Source organism: Diorhabda carinulata, chromosome 1, assembly GCF_026250575.1.
Source record: "Diorhabda carinulata isolate Delta chromosome 1, icDioCari1.1, whole genome shotgun sequence".
In the NCBI taxonomy this organism is placed as follows: domain Eukaryota; kingdom Metazoa; phylum Arthropoda; class Insecta; order Coleoptera; family Chrysomelidae; genus Diorhabda; species Diorhabda carinulata.
In genome coordinates, this window is record NC_079460.1 from 38,203,451 (window position 1) to 38,228,198 (window position 24,748).

At 31.1% G+C, this 24,748-nt stretch overlaps 1 protein-coding gene across 1 annotated transcript in view; it reads right to left on the reverse strand.

Moving 5' to 3' along the window:
• Nucleotides 1-24,112, reverse strand: part of LOC130898348 (hemicentin-1-like) — a 310,568-nt gene extending 286,456 nt beyond the window's left edge. The window contains exon 1 of the mRNA XM_057807610.1: nt 23,732-24,112. Coding sequence (XP_057663593.1) covers nt 23,732-23,822 — 91 coding nt within the window. The 5' untranslated portion in view covers nt 23,823-24,112. The remainder of the gene's footprint in view (nt 1-23,731) is intronic.
• Between the last annotated feature and the right edge of the window lie 636 nt (nt 24,113-24,748).

Consider the following 24,748-nt stretch of genomic DNA (forward strand, 5'->3'; position numbering starts at 1 on the left):
GGAAAACTATTATTGAAAAGGTTTTCAGCTGTAATAAGATAAATCGCTCAACTATTGCGTTACATCCTGGACTAAGAGTACATTACCACTATTAGATTTTCATGATTAGTCACATTCACTTTCAGAAAGCAGCTATCGGAACGCACATTACAAGAGCGTAGAATTTTTTTCTATTAACTAATGAAAAGTCTATAATCCCAAAATAATCATTTATCAATTCACTATTTTATTTGAAGTTGATTGTAAGTTTTTTTCTTCTTATATCCCTACGGATAGTGGGTCATCCTGAACTTTAGTTAGGATTACTTTTTATGGTAAAACAAATAGGTTGGAAATGTTTTGCTGTATTTTGTTCTCGGTATTCCTCCCTTTGCAACAACATCCCATGTATAAGTTGGCATATCAAATCATGCAAATGTCAAATTGTCCCGAAATATGTCGAAAAATAATGGAATATCGACTACTATACCCATGTTTGTACCCACTTTTTTATTCAGAATAGATGTTATTGTAAAATCTGACATACAAAATTTGTTATGTCAATTTATGTTGCAAAATTACCATGCTGTTTATGCGATATACACAAATGTAAAATAAATCTCATGCTGTGGAATGTTTTTAGTATCGTTTTATTATATTTGTCGCTAAATATGCAGTTACAAAACGATAAACACAAAGTTTATTATCCACACATGTTATAAATATGATAATTATTAACTACTGACACATTTTAAATAGTTGACGGGTTATTTTTGCGTTAAACACATAAACAGGAATGAAAAACTCCAGTAACCGATATGGAAAAGCTTTCAAATCAATTTATTTTTAACTAAACAAAACTATTTGGAAAAGTATATATTTGCTTAAGATTATTGAGAAGTATATATAAGTTTAAGAATATTAAGTATACCACAAGACAGATCTACCTATGCATAACAGAAAAAGTTGAGATTTATAATATATAAAACCAAAAGAAATGAATATATGACAAGTCCAACAAGAGTTAACAACGTCAGATTAAAATTCAACGTTGAGTAGTTAGCTTATCATAATTACATGCGTTGTTTAAGACGTTGCTTATCTAACGAAGACATTTTTATTCAAATTCATTCCTTTCTGTAAAAATGTTTTATTCTACGCCGAGATAAAAGGGTTCACATTTTCCATTTAAGCACAACTTTTAGATTAGAAAAAAATTCATCTATTAATAATAAGCGGTGTACAGTTTTTGATTAGCATGCTGTAGATATTTCAGAGCAACTGTTTTCTAGAACGACTAAAATAATACTGTCCCACTCAATCTTCTGTTTATTCTTGATGTTTATTAGTTGAAAGTAATGGTTGTTCCCATATCATTTGATTTCGAAATAATTGATAAACGAAATACTTCTTGCGATAATAGTTCGTTGCAAGAACAAATTTGAAACAAATAAATCCGACATTGTATTTACATGATGTTTTCCGTGATACGTCTATCAATAGACTATTTCAGTCAGTGAAGAATGAATTCACCAACTTTATAGGAATCAGTTTCTTTGAACTGCTAAACCATTTTCAATTTAAATGACTATTTGCAGTTCTGACATATATCATTATTCACAGATAAATCTTAGACGTTTTCCGTGTGAGATCTACCACCTTTTCTGCAATTACATATCATGCATCATGCATTTATGTCACTGACATTCGCTGTCGTATGCATTTTTCCAAGGAAAGATATATTTCAAATATATAAAGCTTTATTCGTATCGCCGTCATTGTTATGGTCGATAACAAATATCAGTTTTGGTTGTCAAAAGTTCATACTATTCCAGAAAAACAAAAGTCAGAAAATGCAATTTATAAATTCCCCATCTACCAATATATACCGTACTTGAAACAATTCAGCAACCCTGCTACGATCGAATAAAATGTATGCTAGTTTTTCATCATCTTGAGTCAATAAGCACCAATATCGGTTCATTAATTAATACACTCATGTTTTCAATACTTTAGAAAAGAAAAGATTAAAACTATTACTCAGTAAATAATTTCCTTACATCAGCACCGTTTTTCCAGTAGTTGTTAACATAAAGAGTAGTCCTGCTATTTTAAAAACAATAATTTTGACCAAGCTTTCAAGTGTAATTTTAAAACGATCTGAATTGTTTTCTTATATACTTAGGAATATTTGGATATGAATTTTATTTTCGGGGAATATAATTCAGATATCTAGTTCTGAATTCTAACTTACTGATTGATAAACTACATCATGATGTAATAGAAAAAACGGGCTGAAAATACTGAATACAGAACCGACACAGTATAAATCAAAAATACGTCTTTTCTTGTACGAATTCTTAATCGAATAAATCCTCTTCGGGTCATCTAATAACTGTCAATAACCGATTTATTCGAATTCGCTTCTGACATGAAACGTTATTGGTCAATCTTATCTGGACCTCAATAGCATCGTTTTCAGTATTGTCAACGGCTCTACTTTTACTCAATCGATTATTGAGAATACAATAAGCTTCTATTATTGTATATTCGATTGTATCCGATTGTCCGTATTTAGTTTTTTACTTTCTTTTCACCTCACGTATTTTGTAAAAACGCCGGTTTGTAACTGAATGATTGTGAAAAGCGATGTCTACTTTTATTAAAGTTTTACACGATACCAGACAAGCATGCAAGTTAGAATTAAATTTCTTCGTACTTCCATCAATTGATTTAATTACACATTCAATATATCCTTTCCAAGTCACCCGAATATTAGATATAAAATATTAGAGAAAAAAGTTATACGGTGAAATTAAGTTTTTTTTCATTTTATATTTTGTTGCTTCTAAGCAATTTTCCACGAAAATTAATGATCAAATGGTCGAATATTTCGAAAGAATTTTTTCATGAGAAAATATTTGAGTATTTTTAAACCTAAAGTTTGCGCAAGTGTAATTCGATTTTCATGTTGTTCTCAAGAGGTTTTAAATCAAGACTCAATGAAACTTTTCAATTCTGCCAATTCCAAACGTAAAATGAATGAGCCTGGTATAAATAGTCTTGAAAATAAAATTCCCTGAATGAAATAAACCTTGTAGTCTTGATATTGGTCCAGTCTTCATAGAATTAAAAATTTTAAAATAATCTTCAGAGTTTGCTCTCTAGCTTTATTCTAATAAACATTATAAAATCATTGCACACCTATTGTGATAATATTGACTTCCCTCTAGGACGTACTTACATCCCCTATCAAATTCACCTCATATCACCCTCTAACACCCGCCTAAAGGCACGTCTACTCACACAGCCAACCCCAAAGGTAGTTCTGCAGAATGATTCGCATCAAGAAGCAAACAGCTACAAGTGCTTTTCATAATTATGAAATCCATGAAAAGTTGCCGCCGGATCTATAACGTCGATATAGACTCAAGGGGATTGTCACATATCTATTATAACAGACGCGTCTGTCCATGATTTATGTTAGGAACTACGATAGATGGCGGCTTTGGGGTTGCTAGAGGTATGGCGAAGTGTACAGCTGATGTTGTGTTGATTGTCGTTATAATTGTTTTCTGGTTGAAGGGGTGGTAGGAATAGGAATTTTAAATTCAAAAGAATAATTTGATTATCGAAATAATGATTATTTTGCTTGATACATCTATATTTATACTGTGAATTTTATAACAAATTAGATATTTTTATCAGTATAATGAGGTATAATTAAATCGCTAAAATATGTCATATCTATTATAATATATTATTATTATAAGAAAATATATATGAAAAGGTTCGAGAATACATATACACAAACTCAAACATTTTTTGGTAACTTCATATTAATTTTGTTCTTCTTATATGACAGGAATTCTGGCACCTACGTAATAAGAAAATTTATTTGTTTTGTTTCGGATTTCCTGTTTTCTTTATACACATCCTTTCCCAACAAAATGATTCTGTTTTAACGTCCAAGCGTGAGAAGTATAACAGATTTGTTATTTTTTCCATGAAATATTTGTTGAATATAAATAAATGGATTATTAACTTTTATGAAATAGTGCCAAAAATGAAATATTAATAATTATTATTTGGAAGTTTCAAGCAACGCGGTAAAATAACCAACCAAACAGTAATTATAAGCATTTAAAAAAATTTAAACATTTAAAAAAAAATTTAATTGATAATGATGACTCTGCTCAATATGCCTTATGCAAATATTGCTAGTTTCCGAGATACGGGGTGATCAAAAATCAAATTTAAATTTTAATTTTGGCAATAATTTGTTGTTTTCACAATTTCTCTTTGAAAATTGGCAATTTTACGTTTTTTGGCATGAGGAATTAAAGTAAACTTTTTTTGGGCTAAACTTACAACTAAAATAATGAAAAAATATTAAAAAGCGTTAAATTCTACAAAAAAAAGTTACTCTTCTTTGATTCGTGTAACTCAATCGGTTATCGAGTTATTTGTTTCTAAAAAGTTCAATGAATTTTGATTTTTTCATCACCCTGTATATATGTCTGTAAAGTTATTTTCTGTAGAAATTATAAGTCGTTTATTGTATATTAAATAGTTTTTAAAAAGTTAAAAATATCTCAAAGAACATTTCTGGCGCTACGGACAACGAGATGATCCATCGAACCAAGGCGAAGATGTTTTATTAACTCAATTATCTACAACAGTTCAGTACGTTAATGAGACCTATGGCCAATATCACCAAAGAATCTCCAATAATTTAAATGATTTGCTTTAACATATATAATTTAGAAACTGTAAATTTCAAAACCCCATAATATTGCTCTCAAAACGTTTTGCACTGGTATTAACGAGCCACATTTTCAAATAAATTCTCTTGATGAAGCCCTGCAAAAATGTATCTCCTACGATAATCATAAAAATCACACACACAACAATTATATATGAACTTTTTGAGGAGTCAACAAAATAGAAAATTACCCTCTATCCAAAAGTCTATTTCTTCATATCACAATAGACTTAATTAAACTTTCACGCGGAACCCTATTATTAACCCAAGTCCCCCACGAAACGGCTCTTTTTCAAATCTCCCTATTTCTCCAATTAATAGAATTCAAAATAACCAGCCCCCTAGAAATAACCAAAGTTATAATAGACTACTACCAATTCTTTATCCAAACCCCCTTGCTCCACAACACCAAAGAAATTTTCAAACTTCTCGAAATGTCCCACAACCAAATTATTTCTACTAGAAACCAACCAATGAGTACTTCCACGAGGAAAACCTAATTTTAATGTTGATTCCCATCAAAATGAAAACTTTAATCCTATTAATACTTTATACTTTGACCGTACAAATGACAATTTTCAAAACGAAAATTCAGATATTTAGGACGAAAAAAAGTCACTCACGAAACACCAATTCAATAAATCTTAACAATATCCGTAACAACCCTCAACTACCATACTTTATTATGCCAAAATCAAAACTAAAAGTTTTAATTGATACAGGAGATACAATCATATCTCCTAAAGCTTCTACCTTTTTCAACTCAAATCACATTTATAATAAGCCCTTCACGTTGACGTCCATGAAAATAACACGGAAGTATAACTCCAATATTAAAACACCCTCGCTCAAAGAATTTGACATTTTAGAACCCATCGACGCTAGAATTACCGTTTAGAGTGAAGACTTCGACATACTATTAGGAAAATATGACCTAGAACGCTTGCATGCTTTGATAGATTAGATAGATCAAAGTAAATTACTTACATTGAAACGTCTTAATATTACTATTCCTTTTGACACCTTGTATAATAAAATTCCTGTCGAAATCTTCAATGGCGATATTCTCCTACCCGAAACTATAATAAATAATATTAAAATTCCTGAATACATTCATACTGCTACAAACGGTTACATTAACGATATCTATTTACTCCTTTGCCATTAGAACACCCAAATTCAATCGAAAAAACAGCTTTTTCCGTACCCCATGGCAACTACGAGTTTTTACGAATGCCACTACAACACAAACTAGCGATGTTTAGTAAAGTCGACTACTTGAATAATTTATCTACCTTCCAATTAATCTGGGATACACGTACGTGTTTTGCGTTCTCTTTCCATGACCTAGGATGACGAACTTTATAATCTCAAGCAGTAGCGGGATTTTACTGCAGAAGTTCGTTGCATTCAGTCCAGCGCAACGCATAAACTTTATACCTTAGTTAGGTGACGAGGTGACTTTCCTAGGACGATTTGAATTGAATAACAATACAATATGATGAGCTGTTTGTTTTTTGTGAAGCGAAGAAGTTGATTCTAACTCGATAAATTTTGTTGAAATTTCTGGAACTGTTGGTGACGTTCATATTGAGCGCACTGTTTATACTACCACTATAACACACTGTCTGAAGCGCGTTTCGATAACCAAGTTTACGTCTTCAGAGACAGATACACTTTTATGTCATTTGTGAGTGTTAGTGTAGTAGTAGTGTGACCTTAATAAATACCAAGAGGTTTTGTATATGATCATACGAAAAGATAGTATTAAAAACGAAAATATTATCGTAGAAAACAGGATGTAAATAAGAAATATAGCTACTCAAAATATTTATGCAAAAAATATTTGGATTTATGATTGTTATAAAAACAATGGATCATATTGTGTTCCCTGCTTAATTTTTAATTGCGATAAACCTTAAAACCTAAATAGGGGTCAAATTCTCAGATAATAAGACACTAAAACTCTTTATAATTACATGTAGTTAGGATCAATCAAATGAAGATAACTTAAATGTTAATAATATTGTCGATATATAAATGATAGAGATGGATTTTACTCTACTTTCTGACGTTATTCTGTTTTAAAGAAAAATTGAAACCAAAGCTCATTAATATCCATTTTATTTCCCTTAATGATTAATGTTTAGTAAGTAAGATAACAGAGAACAAAAACATATGCAGACGATTTAACACAAATTACTGAAGATAAATCAAAAGAAATAATTTCCTTAGTAATTCAACTCGGTAAGCATCCATTACATCTCGATATCTGGAAAATTACCTCTTTCGTAAGAACTGAACCACCGATTGCCGTTACATAAGTATTTTAAAATTGAATCATTATCTGAAGCCATAAATTTCGGATGATTTATCGAACGAACGTAAGTTCATGCTAAATCGCAATTTATGAGTTTGAGTTTGGTATAGCGTCACTAACACTGTAAAGGAGGGTCAAATTTTATACATCCCATTTATCATGAGGATTGAAAAAACAAGCTGTATTTATAAATTATTTATATATTAGAAAATTGGATATATTGTCTTGTAAAAAATATAAATTCAAAGAAAAAAACTCTTCGAAATAGCTTAAGTCATTTATTTTGGAACTTGAGTTACACAAAATATAATTTTGTGTTTAATTGAATGATTAGTTACAATTGATCTGAAAAATTTAATATTGTTGGGATTAGCTCCTCTCTGTACAAAATAACAAAAAAACGATGAACTCAAAAGTTTTCTCTCTTTAATGAGTAATAAGAGCTCCGCCTTTTTGTTATCACCTCTAACAGTCTTCTAGGCAAATTCCTAACTTGATTAATTAACGGGCTTTCTGGTCTGATTTCTCGATGATTTAGTATTATTCTTTCTTTGAACTCATCAATATTTTGGATTTCTGGCTTCTGAAGGTCGTAGAATTCCCTTGTCATAATTTTAAATTTTCTATCAAATGGACCAATCGCTGGCCAATAGAAAATGTTGATTACGAAATCCTCGAACCACAGTTCAATGGAGCGTGCAGTATGAATCGGCGTGTTATCTTACTGAGAAATTATTCTCTCTTTTTCCAACAATGTAATAAAATAGGAAATATCTCAAAATATTGTATACATAACTACATTCGATTTACCGGAAATAAATGCGATTTGCCCTTCTCATTAAAAGCAGTCCAGACCATGACTCCGTCATCCCAATGCGACCTCTCTGAAATTTTTTTTTCTTCTCTAGGTTATGACAGTAATAATTGAAGCCATTTATACCATCAAAGTAAATTTTTTCTCATCGCTAAAACAAACACTTGACCATTTTTAGCTATTTTGATTATGATTTTAAATAAAATTCAGTCATCGCGGCAAATTATATTTTTTAAGCTTCGGTTTCCGCATCACACTAATCTATAAACAAATTATTGTTTTATTAATAAAAACATGTAGAAAAACAATATAAAAGGCATCCGTCTCACTTCCACGAAATCCGCGCTCGCCGCATTCGCCAAACGTTAGACTCTTTCATCATAATCGAACAGGACCTGCATCGTTATGTCGTGGACGAACTTGTAACACAACATGGTTACTAACATGAAAGTGAAGATGAAAAAGTATATCGTTGCAATATTAATTGATAATTGAGCTCAGCAAAAAACGTGTTTTATTTTTAAGCATGAAACGATGGATATAATAATAGCGTATAACTGTAGGTTATCTTTCATTTGAAATTTCAAATTGATTATTATTGAAATTTTCAGTATTGTGCTATTAATTAACTAATTAACTATAGTTTCTGATCAAGAGTAAAATGGATTTATCACTTTTCTCAACTTATGCGGATCTTATTATATTCATCTGAACATTTAAAGTAATATCTCAATATGGAAAATATAAAGTGCTTTTTATTCCAAAATCCGGAGTGTTATGGGCTCTATTCATAATTTGAAGTCTTTGTGTTTGTGGTGGAATGTGAAATTAGGGATTGAAAAAGGTCGTTTACCCAAACCATGAGTGTTCACAGTCACTAATAGCAAAATAATGTAGATTTCCCCTAACGTATGTAGCTTGACTGCTATTGCATGTGAGATTGGGGAGATTTTGGCAGATATTGTGTATATAACACCAAAAAAATTGATGAAAACTTTTTATCATACTTGAGCATATTTTTCAGAAATGGAAAATAATTTTGATAATCAAAAGTGAATAGACAATAGACCAGACAATTAGATTACAAAACAAAAGTATGTTATCATAGGATACCCATAAGACAATTACTTCTTTCCATGGTTACGTTGCATACAGTCTATTTTATCATTTTCTCCGTATCGAAAAATATCTATTTTAGTAGTTGGGTTATAAAAATCGCTGAGATATTTGTTTCCTCCATAGTCATTTCATGTGATCGATGTAAATTGATGCATATTTGACTTAACACTTATTAATATATATGTTTAGGAATCACAATTAACATTTCTTCACAGACGCCTAAATTTTATTTAATGTCATTCAACATTCTTCCCACGTTCCAAAATCAACGAAGAGTTTAATGGTTTCTCCAGCACTAGACGCTTAATGCAAAGTATATAAAATATTTCATGCTTGGAATGAATTTTTCAACACACAGTAATTCACGGATTGTATTTCTAGTTATTGAGTTCTTTCTGTAGTGACCATTACAAAGTCGTTTTGCTTGAAAAACTACAAAATAAAACAAAAACTAGCAGAATTGAAACAATTCATAGTTATAGTATGCCATACTAAAAACGTCTGGAATTCTGTGACATATAAATCAATATTTTTATTTGTGTCAATGTCAACAATTAAATTGACCATGTAAATTGTTTTTTATACAATATTCCATTATTCACCTATTCTTTTGATTAAAACTAATTAAGTTAGCTCAGTTAACGTACTATTGAAATTTTAATATTTAACAAACAATTAGGGAAGGCTTTAAATTACCTTACTCTACCTTCTATTGTATTTCAACATTAAAAAAGGCTTTGTTCCACGACGGTTCATTAGCATACGGTGATACCTCAAAAAAGGGATGAATGGGTAGAGAATGAACTGTATCCGCTTTGACATTGTTTAGGTACAGACGCTACATACTTACGGTCACAACATTTCGAGCCTAGTTGTCAGATTTTCCATAACTAAGGGTGTGTCATTATGCAAAGAATATTAAATCATATTAATGTGGATGATGCTGAATAACGAAAATGAAGTCTGATCCATCAATTCAACTCCTAGCTTTGATCATAAGTGACGTACTAAGAAGTTTTAGCCATTTGGATTGGGGCGAATATCTGTTTTGGACGGATTAAGGAAATAATAATTTTTATTCACCTCAGTTACGAACTCACATAACCGAAAACTTTCTCCTTTGATGAAAAATACTTTCCTCAACTTCCTGAATGTTTTATATCTACTGGCAGATGGAGAATTATGTATTTCTTTTTATTCTCATCAACAACTGGGTTATTACTTTCATATCATGGCATAATTATTATTTGCAAAGACATGTTGATAAATATAATTCAAACATGTAATAAAACATAAATTATTAATTTAGTATATAAGCTCTACTTCTAATATCCATCCACTGAAATAAAAATACAAGGAAAATGAAATGAAACCAGAGAAGGATCCTAGGGAATGGATCAAATTAGTGTGTGAAAATTCTTATGTTCAGTCATGATCAAAAATGAAGATTCAAGATCAGCTTGGTATTACAAAGATCAACGTTTTTCAAGATTTTAAAATTAATACTCAGTTCATTTGAAAATTTTACAACACTGCTCATTTTCTGACAATATCAACGTAGATTCTTGCATGTTTTGAAGCACTTGGGTGTAACCACTTTTTGTTGAAGTAATTAAACCTCACCGTTACCGTGTCCACACTGAAATGCTGCTGGTTATATCAAATCTGTTCCAAAATGTTAATTGGACCAGTATTTATTTACATGTCGCTCAAAGTTACTTGAAAAATCACGTAATGAAGTGATATTTGTGGATATAACTATTTAATCATGCCCAAATAACGTAGTTTTGACAATTTATTGAAAGCAGATATTGACTATTACTACACTAGATAAAGGTTCTCTATATTACTCCTTTATTTACGAAAGTTGCCACTTCACAATTCCTTCTTTACCCATGCAAAAACATCTTAATAGTTTGTTGACTCGAGTAAAGCAATTATCAAAATTGGACGACAGTGGCTTTATTTATTGTCCATAAAAGGGGCAACAATGCACATCTGCTTCTTTTATATCCGCCGACTATTTCTACTTCGAGCCATCTCATACACACAATTTTTCGTTTGTTTGTCATTTTTCCATATTTTCTCCGACGATCCTTGAATAAACTATAATTAACAAATTTCAATTCAGAATACCATTAATTCTTTGATAAACCAAATTTTGTGCGGCACACATCACTTATATTAGAAGACTAGGAAGTATTAACATATATAATCAATATAATTTGAGCTGAATCTGTACTATTTATCAATCAATTGATTCAATAAGACTGCTCTATTATATCGTAATTTAAATAGTTCGACCTCCCTGACAAACTGATAAATCTCCTCTTTGCGTGACGTCGTCCCATTTGCCAAAATTAACGATCGTCGATTTAAAGCCGTTCAATATCAAATTTCCGTAATTCGAACTTAAGAACTAATTACAAGCTTGCTGCCTTATCTCAGTTGAGAACAAGTTCACGTAGTTTAAATGTAGTGTTACAATCGATAGCTGGTCATATAATCTCATTTCGAGCACATTGCACACAATATGTCAGTTCGCCCATACAAAGGGTTTAAACCGTCTTTGAACTATTTGTTATTTGTCTTTAACAAACAGCAACACGTTGGAGCTACAATCTCACTAACGAATCTTAAAATTTCACAATGAAGTTCAAAGTTTTGAAACATCGGATGCGACATACATTGAACTATATATTTTTAGGAAGAAAATAGTTCCGGGGAACGGAGTCAGAATACTTTACCTATAAAAACCTTTCTTAATGACCCTAGGCGAAGCTCTCTGCTTTTCCAGTACAATTTTCCATACAACAGTTTTTCTCAAATAATAGATCAAATATATATTTAGCCACAGTCCCACAACGTTTATATGAATATATATATATATACAGAGTCTTTCAAATTAAGTGCGCACTATTGCCAACTTTTTTAATATTCTAGGTACGAAGTCGGTTAAATATTTCAGTATTTTTCACGCTGATTCAGATGGTGAAAACACAAAAACAATTGCTTATGCCATTTTCGAGTAAATCTGAAAAATAGAATATCTTTTAATAGAACACCCTGTATATTTTTGGCTCAAATTTTTCCAAATTATTCACACAATATAAAAGCTCTTATACAGCATTAGTCTAAACCTAAATATAACCAACTTATTCATCTCTCTAACAAGTTGGCTGTGGATATATAACAAGTTGGTTGAGATAAAACTCAAGTATAATCTAAATATTTTATTACAGTTTAAAAAACAAATAGAAACTACATTAAATATGCAAACATATCACCGTTTTGTTCAATACATTTCCAAGTATTCTTTAGTACACTTTAGTACAGCTTTTAAAACGGTTCTGCTGTCGATGGATGCTATAATGTGTCTGATACTATCTTGAAGTTCGGCCAGATTCGTACATCTTTTTTTATAGACCTCGTTCTCGACATAACCCCAAAAGTAAAAGTCTAGGGGAGTTATGTCAGGAGATCTATGGGGTCAAACTGTAAGACTATTTGTAGCAATCCAACTATCTTGGAAAAGTCCTTCCAAAAATATTCTGACTTCGCGTACCTGATGTATGTATGTACATATGTACATATTTTATTTTAGTCTGAGAGGAATGCTAGTACCAGTTGTTAGATTTAGATAATAGAAAATAACTATTTTTATCTTCATTTTAGTTATGCGATAATGGTTATAATGTTTTATGCAACTCATAAATTAGAATCGTGAAGTTAATATTTTTTATCAATACCAAATATATTGTACTTAGTGCACAATCGCAAATAGATCAGTCCAACTAACTTATCCTATAAACTAGTCACAGGACTTTCCAAAGTTGATACGTAGCTTAAGAAAACCATAAATCTTATACTATCTCTCTATTCTCACTGGGAATAAATATATTAAATATGAATTGAGGAAAAATCTCTTATTCCGCGCGTTGATTAAGGATCTCAGGATAAAAGCTTTATCTCAGATGAATTACATGAAATTAATTAAGAAACTTCCATGAAACATTGATATTACAAAAGCTCTGAATATTTTTTATTACGAGCGGAACTAAGAAAAATATTTATTTAGCCTCCTAATAATTCTCCAGTTGTAGGCTTTTATCGGAAATCAAACTCAGTAATGAAGATCTTGACTCGATACACTTTACACAGTGACTTTAAGAAATAAATAGAATTCTATGCTGCGATTTTACGTCTTTGAATGATTATAGTGGTTATTTATAGTGGTTATTTGAATTGATTTGTGTGATCTGTTGATACATTCTGTATTTACAATAGATTACGACATGAATATGGAGGAACTTTGAAAGCACATGTTCACTGAACGAAGAAGTAGATTGCCACCGGTGATCTTTTCATAGATTCTTCCAGACTAGGTTTCAATAAATTGGGAGATTTCTTGATTCCTTGACGTTATATGCATGAAAAACTTTTCAAGAAAATATCAAGGAACGAAATGCAATTTGGAATTTGATATATAAACTTACAGATAAAAATGTTCGCTTCAACATAGACTCATTGTTCCATCCAGTTTACTGAAAAAAGTTATATCACTTTTCCAAAATATGTCGCATCCTTAAGTTTATGAATATGGGGTAGTCATTTGAGGGTTTTGAAGCATGAGAAGTAAACTATCTTTTGGTTGATGAATGAAAGTGAGTGCCTATAAATATCATGAAGAATTGAAATGAATATTATGTATATATCATTTTATACAAGAACGTCATTATGCAGATATCAAATAAGATTAAAAAAAGCAAAACTCTAGTTGAGATTGAATTCCCAATCACCAACGACGAAGTACTAAGACGCATTGGTGGCAAAAGAACACTGTTGCCAATTATTAAACCAAGAAAAACATCTTCCACAGGACACATCTTACGCAACGACAAATACGTACTGCTACAAAACATAATGCAGCGTCGGAGAATTGTTTCATGTTGCGGGGGACGGAGACGCATTTAAAGACGTGGTCGCCAACCTTCAATGAGAAGACGGCATGAGAAGAAGAAGAACTTGAGATTAAATAATAGAAGATAGGAAAAATGGAAACATTGGTTACATGAGGAACCTGATGTAGTATGATATACATGAAATCAAGTGAATTTCAATCGTTTTAATAGTGGGGAATTGACGCTCAAAGATCATTCGTATTCAAGTCGTACAATTGCGTGGAATATCGAAATTACAAGGGAAATAGTAGAAAATCAACCTAGTACCAGCGCTAGCCGGTTATGGGAAGTACTTGTACGCTCTAAAGGTACCATCCATCGCTACTTGAAATCATTAGGTGAGATCTATGAAAATTATCGAATAATGCGACACGAATTAGCCGACATTCAAGCGAAACGTCGAGAAGAGGTGTGTAAACATCTCCTTGCCTGGATTTGTTTAAATAACTCGAGCATGGAAAGTCATTGGTTAGACGAAGGACAATTACCAGATCCCGTCACAAAGAAAGGTCGATTCGAGTGAAAAGTATTGTGTGTCTGGTCGAATTATAAAGAAATCATTCCCAATGGTCGAGCTATTAATGCCGACATCAGATGCGAATTTATGTGGAAAAAAAATTGCTTCAAAAGACGATGTTACAAATTGCAGACCGACTTGTTCCTCCATCTGAGCCAAAAGAAGAACTCAAAGAGTATGCTGAATCCATACTATACGATGGGCTATACTTCGAATACTGAGGCTTTCTTTTTCTTTGATTATTTAATGAACAAGGTGAACATTGGAAATCGTCATATGAAACGATGAGACACCCTCTATACTACTCAATATTTCTAACCTTTTATAAGTAGATATCATGTCTTTTCATTTATCTTCGTAAACATTGCTCAATTTTATGATAAATGAACTATAAAAAACATAAAACTCCTATCATAATAAGACTAATCACCTCAAAGATGACTGGGAAACATTTTTGTACAAATTACTACAGCTATTGGAAATTGTTAACCGAAAAGGCTCATGGCTTTTTTTAAGAGCACTACGTGAGAGAGATAGATGGAATCACATGTCAAAAACATACCGGCAGATGACTGATATTTCCGCCACTAATAATTTGGCTCAACATTATACACTGATTTTAGGATGAATACTTTTATACATAGTATGACACTACACACATACTTTGAAATAACTTATCACATCATAAATAGTCTGCTATGTGATAACATACCAATAACACCAAGTAATTTTCTAAATGGATTTTCATTCCTTTTATCCACATAACTTCCAATGCAACAAATGAAAACGTGGTTAATTGGAACAATAAATCACAAGTCTGTCACACTATGAGTAAAAGATTCGGTCTAAAGTATGATTGATAAGGCATAAAAATTATCGCGGTTATCCAATGTGTATGAAATGCAGGAAAATCATCATAAGGTCTTTCAATGAATTGTACGATTGTAGTTACTGAGAGAGATTGATGAGGAGGATGCAGGTAGATATATAATGTATAATGCAGCTGTTCATATTTCCATTATAAATACGGTTGGATTAAATATGGATACCATACGGTTTGCCGTAAATTGAAAATATTTAAATTTAACTGTTAACTTACCCTAATTGTTAAGCGATGGTCCGATTTCACAATAGCTCTCACACTTTAAACGTTGAACATCTCCCAGGTCATCCACAACGTTTTCTTAGCCTATAAAAATGATTTGTGCCAGTGAAAAACGTGTGCTCTTGATCAAAATTTTTCCCTGATTCGACCTTTCTAAAAGATTCGCCAATTCAACACAAAACGAGAGATGCAGCACAACGTTGCTATAAATTACAAGTTTGTAACACACAATCAAAATTAAAGTATTATCTACACGGAATTGAAATTTGAGTTTTGGAAATGATCAATTTACTCACCCATTTCGTATATACAATATGTTTGTGTAAGAGATTTGTCGATGTTTTTCGGAAAAACAATTCGAACACAGCTTGTTTTATAGGTAATGAAATTGAATGTAATAATTAGTATACGTGCATCTAAGATAATACTTTTTGAAGTTTGTATATTTCCAATAAAAATCTGCTCGCACATTTCAGGTGTTTCAACAGAATTTAGATGAGTTACAGAGATAATAGTTCGAACAGTTTATAACAACAGGCAAATCATAATATTCAGTAATCAGTAGATGTGGAAGTGGTCCACCTTAATTTGATTCTCATCTTTTTTGCTTTGGTATCGAGAGAGAAGAAACATGATTAGTCGATGTGAATCCGTACCTCTAGAATCATATGGAAGAAATACCTCCTTAATGTTCTTATCAGCAGGATGATAATATGGAAAAGCCGCTACCAATGGAGACAATTATTCGACAACTAACTCAGGTGACATTTTAACTGCACCAATAGCAGTGTGTTACTCATGTTTTCATATACTCCTAGTTATTTTTAATAATAATAAAAATTAATCATTCAGTAAAATTTGTCGCTGTGATTAGTATTTCCATAATTGGTCTATTGTGTATGAAAATACACAGATGTTTAACTAAGCTCAGGAGACAGTTACAGTAAATTGGAGTTATTATCAAAGATTACTTGAAATTGGCTACGTGATAAGAATATCGATTGAAATATCAACCGACATTTTGGAGCTGAAAAGTATCAACTGGCTTCCAGCTGGGTTGAGATGAAATGGAAATCATAATCAAGCAGATCAATAATAATTCTTTACAGAAAAATAGGATGGGAAAAGTAGCTGTTTGTATAGGATTTGCAGTATTCGAATGTAGATTTTCTCTGCTATTTCACATTACAAATTTTACAAATTATTAATTAATAAGTGAATAGTAATTTATATTTAAAAGGCTTATAATATTTTCCAATCCATATGTGCTTTTCATATTTCTGCACCATTCAACAAATACTTTTTTCATTCAAATCATTGATCTGTTCATTTAACTAACGTCTATCTATTCACCATACTGCTTTCTTATACCATAACGAAAAAGAGATATCGCCACATAAACGAGAAAAGTCGCTATAATGGTTCGAATTTAAGCGACTAATCCTTAAACGTCTTCATTGATTTCGGAATGATATTTTCATGTAGCTGATAGTTCCTAAAGTGCATTGAAATATCATAAAATGCCTTTACGGCAAGAACCATTTTGTTATGAAATTCACTGCCGCTTGGTAGAAAATTGTAAATGGAGCGAGATAAACATTTGATGGCGGGGTGCTGATTTTTCTCCAACTTGTAACCTTTAAATCAATAATGTATTCTTCTTTCATTACACTGTTTTGTCTACGTCTTATTTGATGTCGACCTCTAGGTATACGGTAAATTAGTAGTTGTATTGAATCTGAAATTTATTAATTAGAAAAATCGTAATAATACATCAAACTAGTTACATTCAAAAAGGATCAATAAAACACTAAATCTTGAAAATATTTTAAACTGTAGGTATTCCAGAAAATGTTTGTGAATACTAGTTCCATCGTATTGACCAGCTTATGAATTTGATGTATTTCATTAGCCTTTGTATATTAAAATATTCTTGTTACCGTAATATGAACTTGTGCCAACAAACATAGATAAACTTATTTCACGAATTTTATCACAGATATTACAAATACTATAAAAAATAAAGTACCTTCCAAATTTCCTCATAATATTCATCGAATTTCATGCATGCTGATTAAAGATATAATTAAATTAACGCTACTTGATATTCTTGACATCATGTTTAAACAACGTTAGAAGAATGAAATCAACTTTTTTATGTTCACTGCGTTGTTCGAAGTGCATTTCTACAAGAAATTCTAATAATGTTAGCAAACCATAATAAAAAGTTTAATTGCATTCCTCATTTGCAAATTCCCTTATAAATACGTCACTTCGTACAAGCATCTACGTTTTACATTATCCACCTTCAACAATTCACATTTAGTTTTTTTCTGAACACACACGAGAAACTTCAAGAGAGTCTCTTAATTATAATCAGAGTGAAGTTCTACATAAATGACGAAATATATAGTGTAAATGAATAAATATGACAATTGTTGTATGTAGTTCAAAAATAGTTGATCCAATATTATTATAATATTCAATAATATAAATAACTATTGCTTTTTTTACTTGCTCAATGTAGTCCATATTTAGCGTATTTAGTTATAACTCATGAACTTATTAGACTGCACCATTTCATTCACATCTGCGTAGCTCAGAGCCTCTTTCTTTGAGTTTGACTTATAGCTCAAGGTCAATAGTTTTTGGTTTGAGTTTTGGTTGTATTTTTCTAAAGGATTTTTTGTAGTCGCGCCGTTTATTTGTCAGTATGAAGTTACCTCAGGAAGGAAATCATCATAGTGGTGCAGAGGAGGTCAAAGAAGAGGAATCAGTGGTTCTAAATGAAAAAATTACCTGAAGCTTTGAATTTTGGAAGTGAGATTGGAATTGAATTGAGACTAGTCATAAATTGATTTTCATACCATACATCTGCCACTTCAAATGGATCTTCTCTTCAACTTTGTTTCAAATAGCGATGAATAATTAGGTTTCGTACGAAATAAATGTCTACATTATCCACAAAATGAAATATACAGAGTGTTACGGGACTTTATGCAAACAATTCGGTAGTGAGTAGATGACGTGAAAATAATGCTGCGACAAAAATTTCTCATACGATCTCTCGTTTCTGAGATATATGCATTTCAAGTTGCGAACTTCTATTTTCTAAATTATACATTCGAACATTATGAATTTTCAATGGATGATTACGTGTGTCCATGTAATGTGACGTGTAGTGTAGCGTAGTGACAATCGCCCGATCAATCAAGTTGGTACTGCACATTCGCCATATTTTTAAAAGTTATGTGGTTGGATGTAGTGGATTTGTACTTTTTATCAGAATATTCTCCCCAAGAGGACGTAACTATGGGCGCTTACCGTATTTATAATAATGATGCAACATTTTTTATGAATTACTTTAGTGTCCCACCATATTCTACTGATTCAAGCAATTCACTTAACAATTGGGAATGTGATTTGCCAGGTTTTAGAATCAATATATTCGATGACATCACAAATTTGATAACTGATGTGCTCTCACTATATATTAGAAAATGTTCCAAAATTATAATTACACTTAATATCAATATAAAAATAATCATATCTTACCAAAGTTAATAGAAGAATATTTTGATACAAAGTTATAATTTTGCCATCCATTAAATATGAATAAAATTGGTTTCTTATTAATTATAAAAGTTGAAAACTCAGATCTGACCAAGAGAGAAACAATTTCAGACCTGTCAAGTAAACAACTCCAATGTAAAACCATCACCGTATACTTCGACTATCGAGTTTATCAAGTAAATTCTTGCTTTTAACAATATTTATATTACCAGTTTTTGTAAAATATTTCAAAATTATATATTCACATTCATAAATATATCTCAATTTTACATGCATTAATATAATTATTTTTAATTTATTTAGGGAGTTTATTGGTGAAGATGGTAAAATCAATTGTTATCAAAAAAGTATTCACAAGTTGTGGTATCAATTGCTATGAAATGGAACCCACATTTTTACCGTTATATCACAATTTCTTCTTAATGTATCAAATAAATGTTTTCGATTCAGTTGACGTTTTAATTTTCATGCAAGCTCCCCAAGTAATAACGAAAATTCAATTTACAACTGTAACTTTGTTTGTGTTTTGTATTATCTAAATAAATGGAACAAAATGTAATCCAGATCGTCCGGATATGTTTGTATTGTTTAACAATTGCTCAAGTTAATATGGGTTAGTGGAAATTTAATCAAATTATTCAATAATTTCTATTAGCAATTTGTTGACGGTTTGTAATCAATTTTGATTCGCAATACTGAAGTGTGGTTGTAAATTATATATCACTTCTAAATAGCTCGTTGAAGTTTCAATTTTTAAACCCCCTTCATGCATCCGTTAATTCAACTGACATAAACATTCAAATTAATTCATATTTAGATGAGATCTGATGGGTAGAATGAATCAAACCCACAATAAAGAACTCTTCAATGGCGTGATAAACATATTGTATATTTACAAAGCATTACTGGCTTCCCATTGATGTAAATCGAACAACAGTAGTTTGCTCATTAATAAATTAGATTCTGTATGCTATTGAAGAGTTTTGTCAATGCTTCATTCAACAATTCAGACTCATAGATATTCTATAGCTTAAGAAGAATCTTCGGTAAGCGCAGAAATGAAAAATTTTCAAAAAATATACAACGACAAGATGTAAAACTATACTCTGTTGTAAGAAATTTGAATCCAACAATAATTTGGAGAGCTTTAAAAAGTTTCTATAATAGTAGGATAGACAGGAAACGTGTGCAAATTATTACTGTCCATGATGGATAAAATTTCATCCAGAAGAAAAGTAGATATGTTATTTTGACGGAACTTGAATGATTGGAATCCATAGTTTTTTGTTTTCCAAGATAACGTGTAAAGTTCTATCCTGGCTTTTATGGAAGTTATATCTTTTTCTGGTATTTGTATCGAAAAAAAAAGAGAACTGTACCAAAGAAATACATTAAAAGAGGTTTTACGAATAATTTTGGCACATTTTCCACAAACTTAATCCGTTTCCGGTTGTAATCATGGGCAATCTACAGACGGTTTCCTCATTTTTTGTCGCAACAATCATTGTATTCGATGATATTATATGAAACTTATTTACTTCATAAAATATTTAGAACAGTTGAATGTCAATTACGCCCCTAATATTAATTTTCTTTTCTTAATACGCTCATTATTATTTTATTAATTCCTTATTTTACTCGATTATACTCGCTTATTAATAAAAGAACCCTTAGTAAATCACCCTAATGCCTTATTTTTTTAAATTGTTTTTTTTTTCAAAGTAAGTATCACGTGTGTGCCGTTAGGACACACTATTAGGCTCTCATTCTCGAAAAAAGACCGTAGCAGATTCGCTTCATTACTTTTTTCCTCAATTTATAACAAGGTTTTCGCACTTTTCCTCACGTACCTGTTTTCGTGTACTTTATATTCTAATCGTCTCCTTGTCATCTTTCTACGCCACGTAAGGTTACGACAATTAGAACATATAGAACTAACCTCGTCAAAATTTTCTCCTTTCAAACCACATACGTAAATAATACTATTAATTTTCACAAAGTCTTCACAAATAAAAAATAGTGAATAAGCCGAAAAAATAAAAAACTGAAGATATCGTGAGAATTATCGAAATCTTGAAATGAGACGAAAATAGTCCGCTTTGAGGTGAAACAGCATACGATTTCCTGAGTTAATACAATTTTTATTGCCGTTTAGATATTTATAAGCCTTCTTGAGTTACACAACGCCATATTAGATATATTAATCAAAAACCCTTCTATTTCATTGTAGTTTGATTTATAGCATCTATAACGCCTTGGTAACAGAATCCGAAGTTTAATCAAACTAAGAATATTTAGATGAAAACTTTTTATAGGCTCTTTAGGAGAGGTTTTTGGCCCAATGGGAATAACTATAAAAGATTATTTCTTAATGTGTTGCGTAGGTAGAGCGACTTTACTTTTATGGTTTTTGTGAAACTATAATGAAATACATGCGGTTTTGTTTTGATGTTTTGATACTTTATTTTTCACATTGACTTAGAGCGATTTTTTGAAAGAATTTCTACGTATCAGGCAAAACACGAAAGACAATATTGTAAACTTCTACTTGAGTTCCAATCCTCCGAATTAAAGATAATATATAGACTCTACAAGGTTGATTGTAAATCTTAATCCAATGATATTTGATCAGAAAAAAATTATCCCCTCGGGACTTTGTTATTCACTTATTTTGCTGGTATTCATGAGTTTAGGATCATTCTACCATCTCTTTTGATGGTGGGCATCTTTCATGGGTTTTCTTACTGTTTCTTTGTCTATTATCTATTTCTTGAATGTTTCGAGTTCTTTTCCATGACTATTGTTGATGAGCACTATATTGTTTCCACTATTGTTCCCACTTTTAATTTATCCTGAGAATTTCACAAAAAAATATATTTCACATCTGTTGTTCAACATTATATTTTATGTTAGTGGTAAAATATTTTGAACCTGTATAAAAACACATATTCAATTAACTCTTTGTGAAATGAATTTTGAAAACCATAAATAGTGTTATTAAATACCTGTCTCTTCGTCTACGTTTTGCGTTTAAATAAAAATGAGTTATCCAATTCGATATCGGAACTAAAAAGCAAATTGCGGCGATTAATCATAACGCTTAGAGCTCTTTCGCTATATCCCGATACAACCGAATGCGGATGTCGTTTTATGAAAACTACAAAAAACTGATCCACTTTGAGATCATAAAACCAAAAGTCACGTTATCCTCAGACCGTCTAGCACATTAGAAAAATAATACCATTATGATTTATTCTGAAAGCAACAAAAAATCAGACATGAACTGTTACTTCTTTATTCCACATGCTGACTTTGTATCTCCTAAAAAAATTGTCATTACAGTTGATATTCTTTAACGTAATTTAATTGAAAATAATTCTTTTAGGTTGTCTTTAGGTTATCTATACAGGGTGTATAGACTATTGTACTATTGCTTTATCTTCTTTCTACAACTCTTTGAACTATTATTCTCCAGTCTTTGCCGTGGTTTACCTTTATTTATATCTTGTTTATTGATCATTTTTCTTTAACCTACTTTTGTGTTGGCTCCGCCGTTTGTTCTTCTATATATTTATATATCTTTATTGATCAGTTTCTTTCTCCCTACTTCTGTATTGACTCTTCTTCTTTTCACAAGGGTTAGTACGATTTGATCTCTGGAATTCCCTAGAATACAATATTTTTATATACCCATGTTTATTTCCATGCTTTGATATAACTCAATTTGATCTCTAATCTTTCTTTGATTACATTCCCATAGCTACTTTAGCTCTAATTTCATGCTTTCCGTATACTTTCTTATACAGAATATTTTTTTGTCTTTACTTAGCAGTTTGAATTGCTTCTCTTGTTTTCTCCATTCGCAAACTCTGTTAGTAGTTGACCAAAAAGTTTTTCTACTACTGTTTCTATATCTTTCAATAACATTCACTTCACGTTATGAAAGATCTTTCTCTAAAAAAAAACGAATAAGAACGATTCATAAAAACAATTAAAATGAATCGTTTAAAATAGCATTTGATTACAGGCTTATATTAGCTTTCGATAATTATAGACAGCGTGTGAATAATTGGGACTATTGAGACATACTTCAAATTTAGAGATTTAGAGATTTGTCTTAATACAACATCAAGTTCAATACTAAATAATTGGTTATTGGTAATCTAGAATTATTAAATATATTAGTATTATAAGTATCAATGTTTAGACCAATCCTCACACTTATCATGTCACAGCTTAAAGTTGGCAGTTATTGTTTATTTAGGTAAGAATTATTCTGGTTAAAATAAAATAGAGAGAATATTATATAGTTATTCATATAATCACTTATCTTTATTTTCTTTTTATAGTTTTTAAACCGGTTTCCCTTGTAATAAAAATCAAACTTAAATTTTTGATGTCATTCTTTTCGAATCATGGAAACATTATTATAATTTTTTAATCACACTTTCCAATTTTTCAAAATAAAAACACAGATGCAAATACAAAAAATTATGACAGATTCAGTCATATTTCTATTTAAAATTCATTATGAATGAAAACTGATTTTCGCTGAGAACTGAAAAGCGCGATACTTACCTTCTTTGTCGGCTGTAACATAATCCATCAAGAAAACAAAGTGCAAAAACATCATCCGAGGGATAAGCGGTTGGAAAAATACTCTGACCATTGTAAAAATATTTGGAAAATTTTCACCAGAAAAACCGATTCACTTCACTCAACATCTACAACATTTCCACTACTATTCACACAAACACAATGTGAAAGTTTTTTATTATTTTATTTAAGAATGTAAGTTTATTTCACGAGTTTAAAAAAGTTAGTAAGACATATTTTGAAAATCGGCCGCCACCAGCAAAGTTCCGCAGATTCAGCGCCTGACTTTTCCGAGTTTTCCGAGAGAAAATCGATCGCACTCTGAAACTCGGATGAGACCGTAATCATAGCACCCTACATACTGACTGGGAATTTTCACCCCTCTAGTTCGAAAAGGTTCGGCGCACGCTCAGCCTGCCCATACACATACCTGTTTGGTGAAACACAAATTATTTCACTAGCTTTTGTTTCTTCGGTGTTCCGCGATTTTGATGGGCCATAATAGAATTGAAAAATTCAGTAATATACCTTGGGAATGCCTTGCACAAATGTTTTAGGAACCAAGCGGGACTTTACAACGGCTCATTTGTTCCGAGTATTATTTTTGATGTTTGGAACAAGGAGGGATTTACTGAGAAACTCCAGATTTTATAGTGCTCATTTTTCACGAAGTGCATAAAATTTTTTCATGGTACCTACATTTTATCATCAAATTTATATCTCAAGGTTTTTCTATTTTATGATATCAACTTTGTCATTATTCCCCAGACTATTTCTAATTTGATTTTGTTTATTTCATCACACATTTGGTTCATTGGGAGTACTTTTATTGTTATCGAGTAGCTTTGAATCCACTATTTCTCACTATTTATTTGTGTGTAACCTTTTATCGCCCTTTACTTCTTCATGCTCAAAAGCTATTCTTCAATTTTATCCAAAATCTAATATATGTTAGTTTGTTTCATCTTATATTCATATTTCTTGTTAATTTTTTTATAT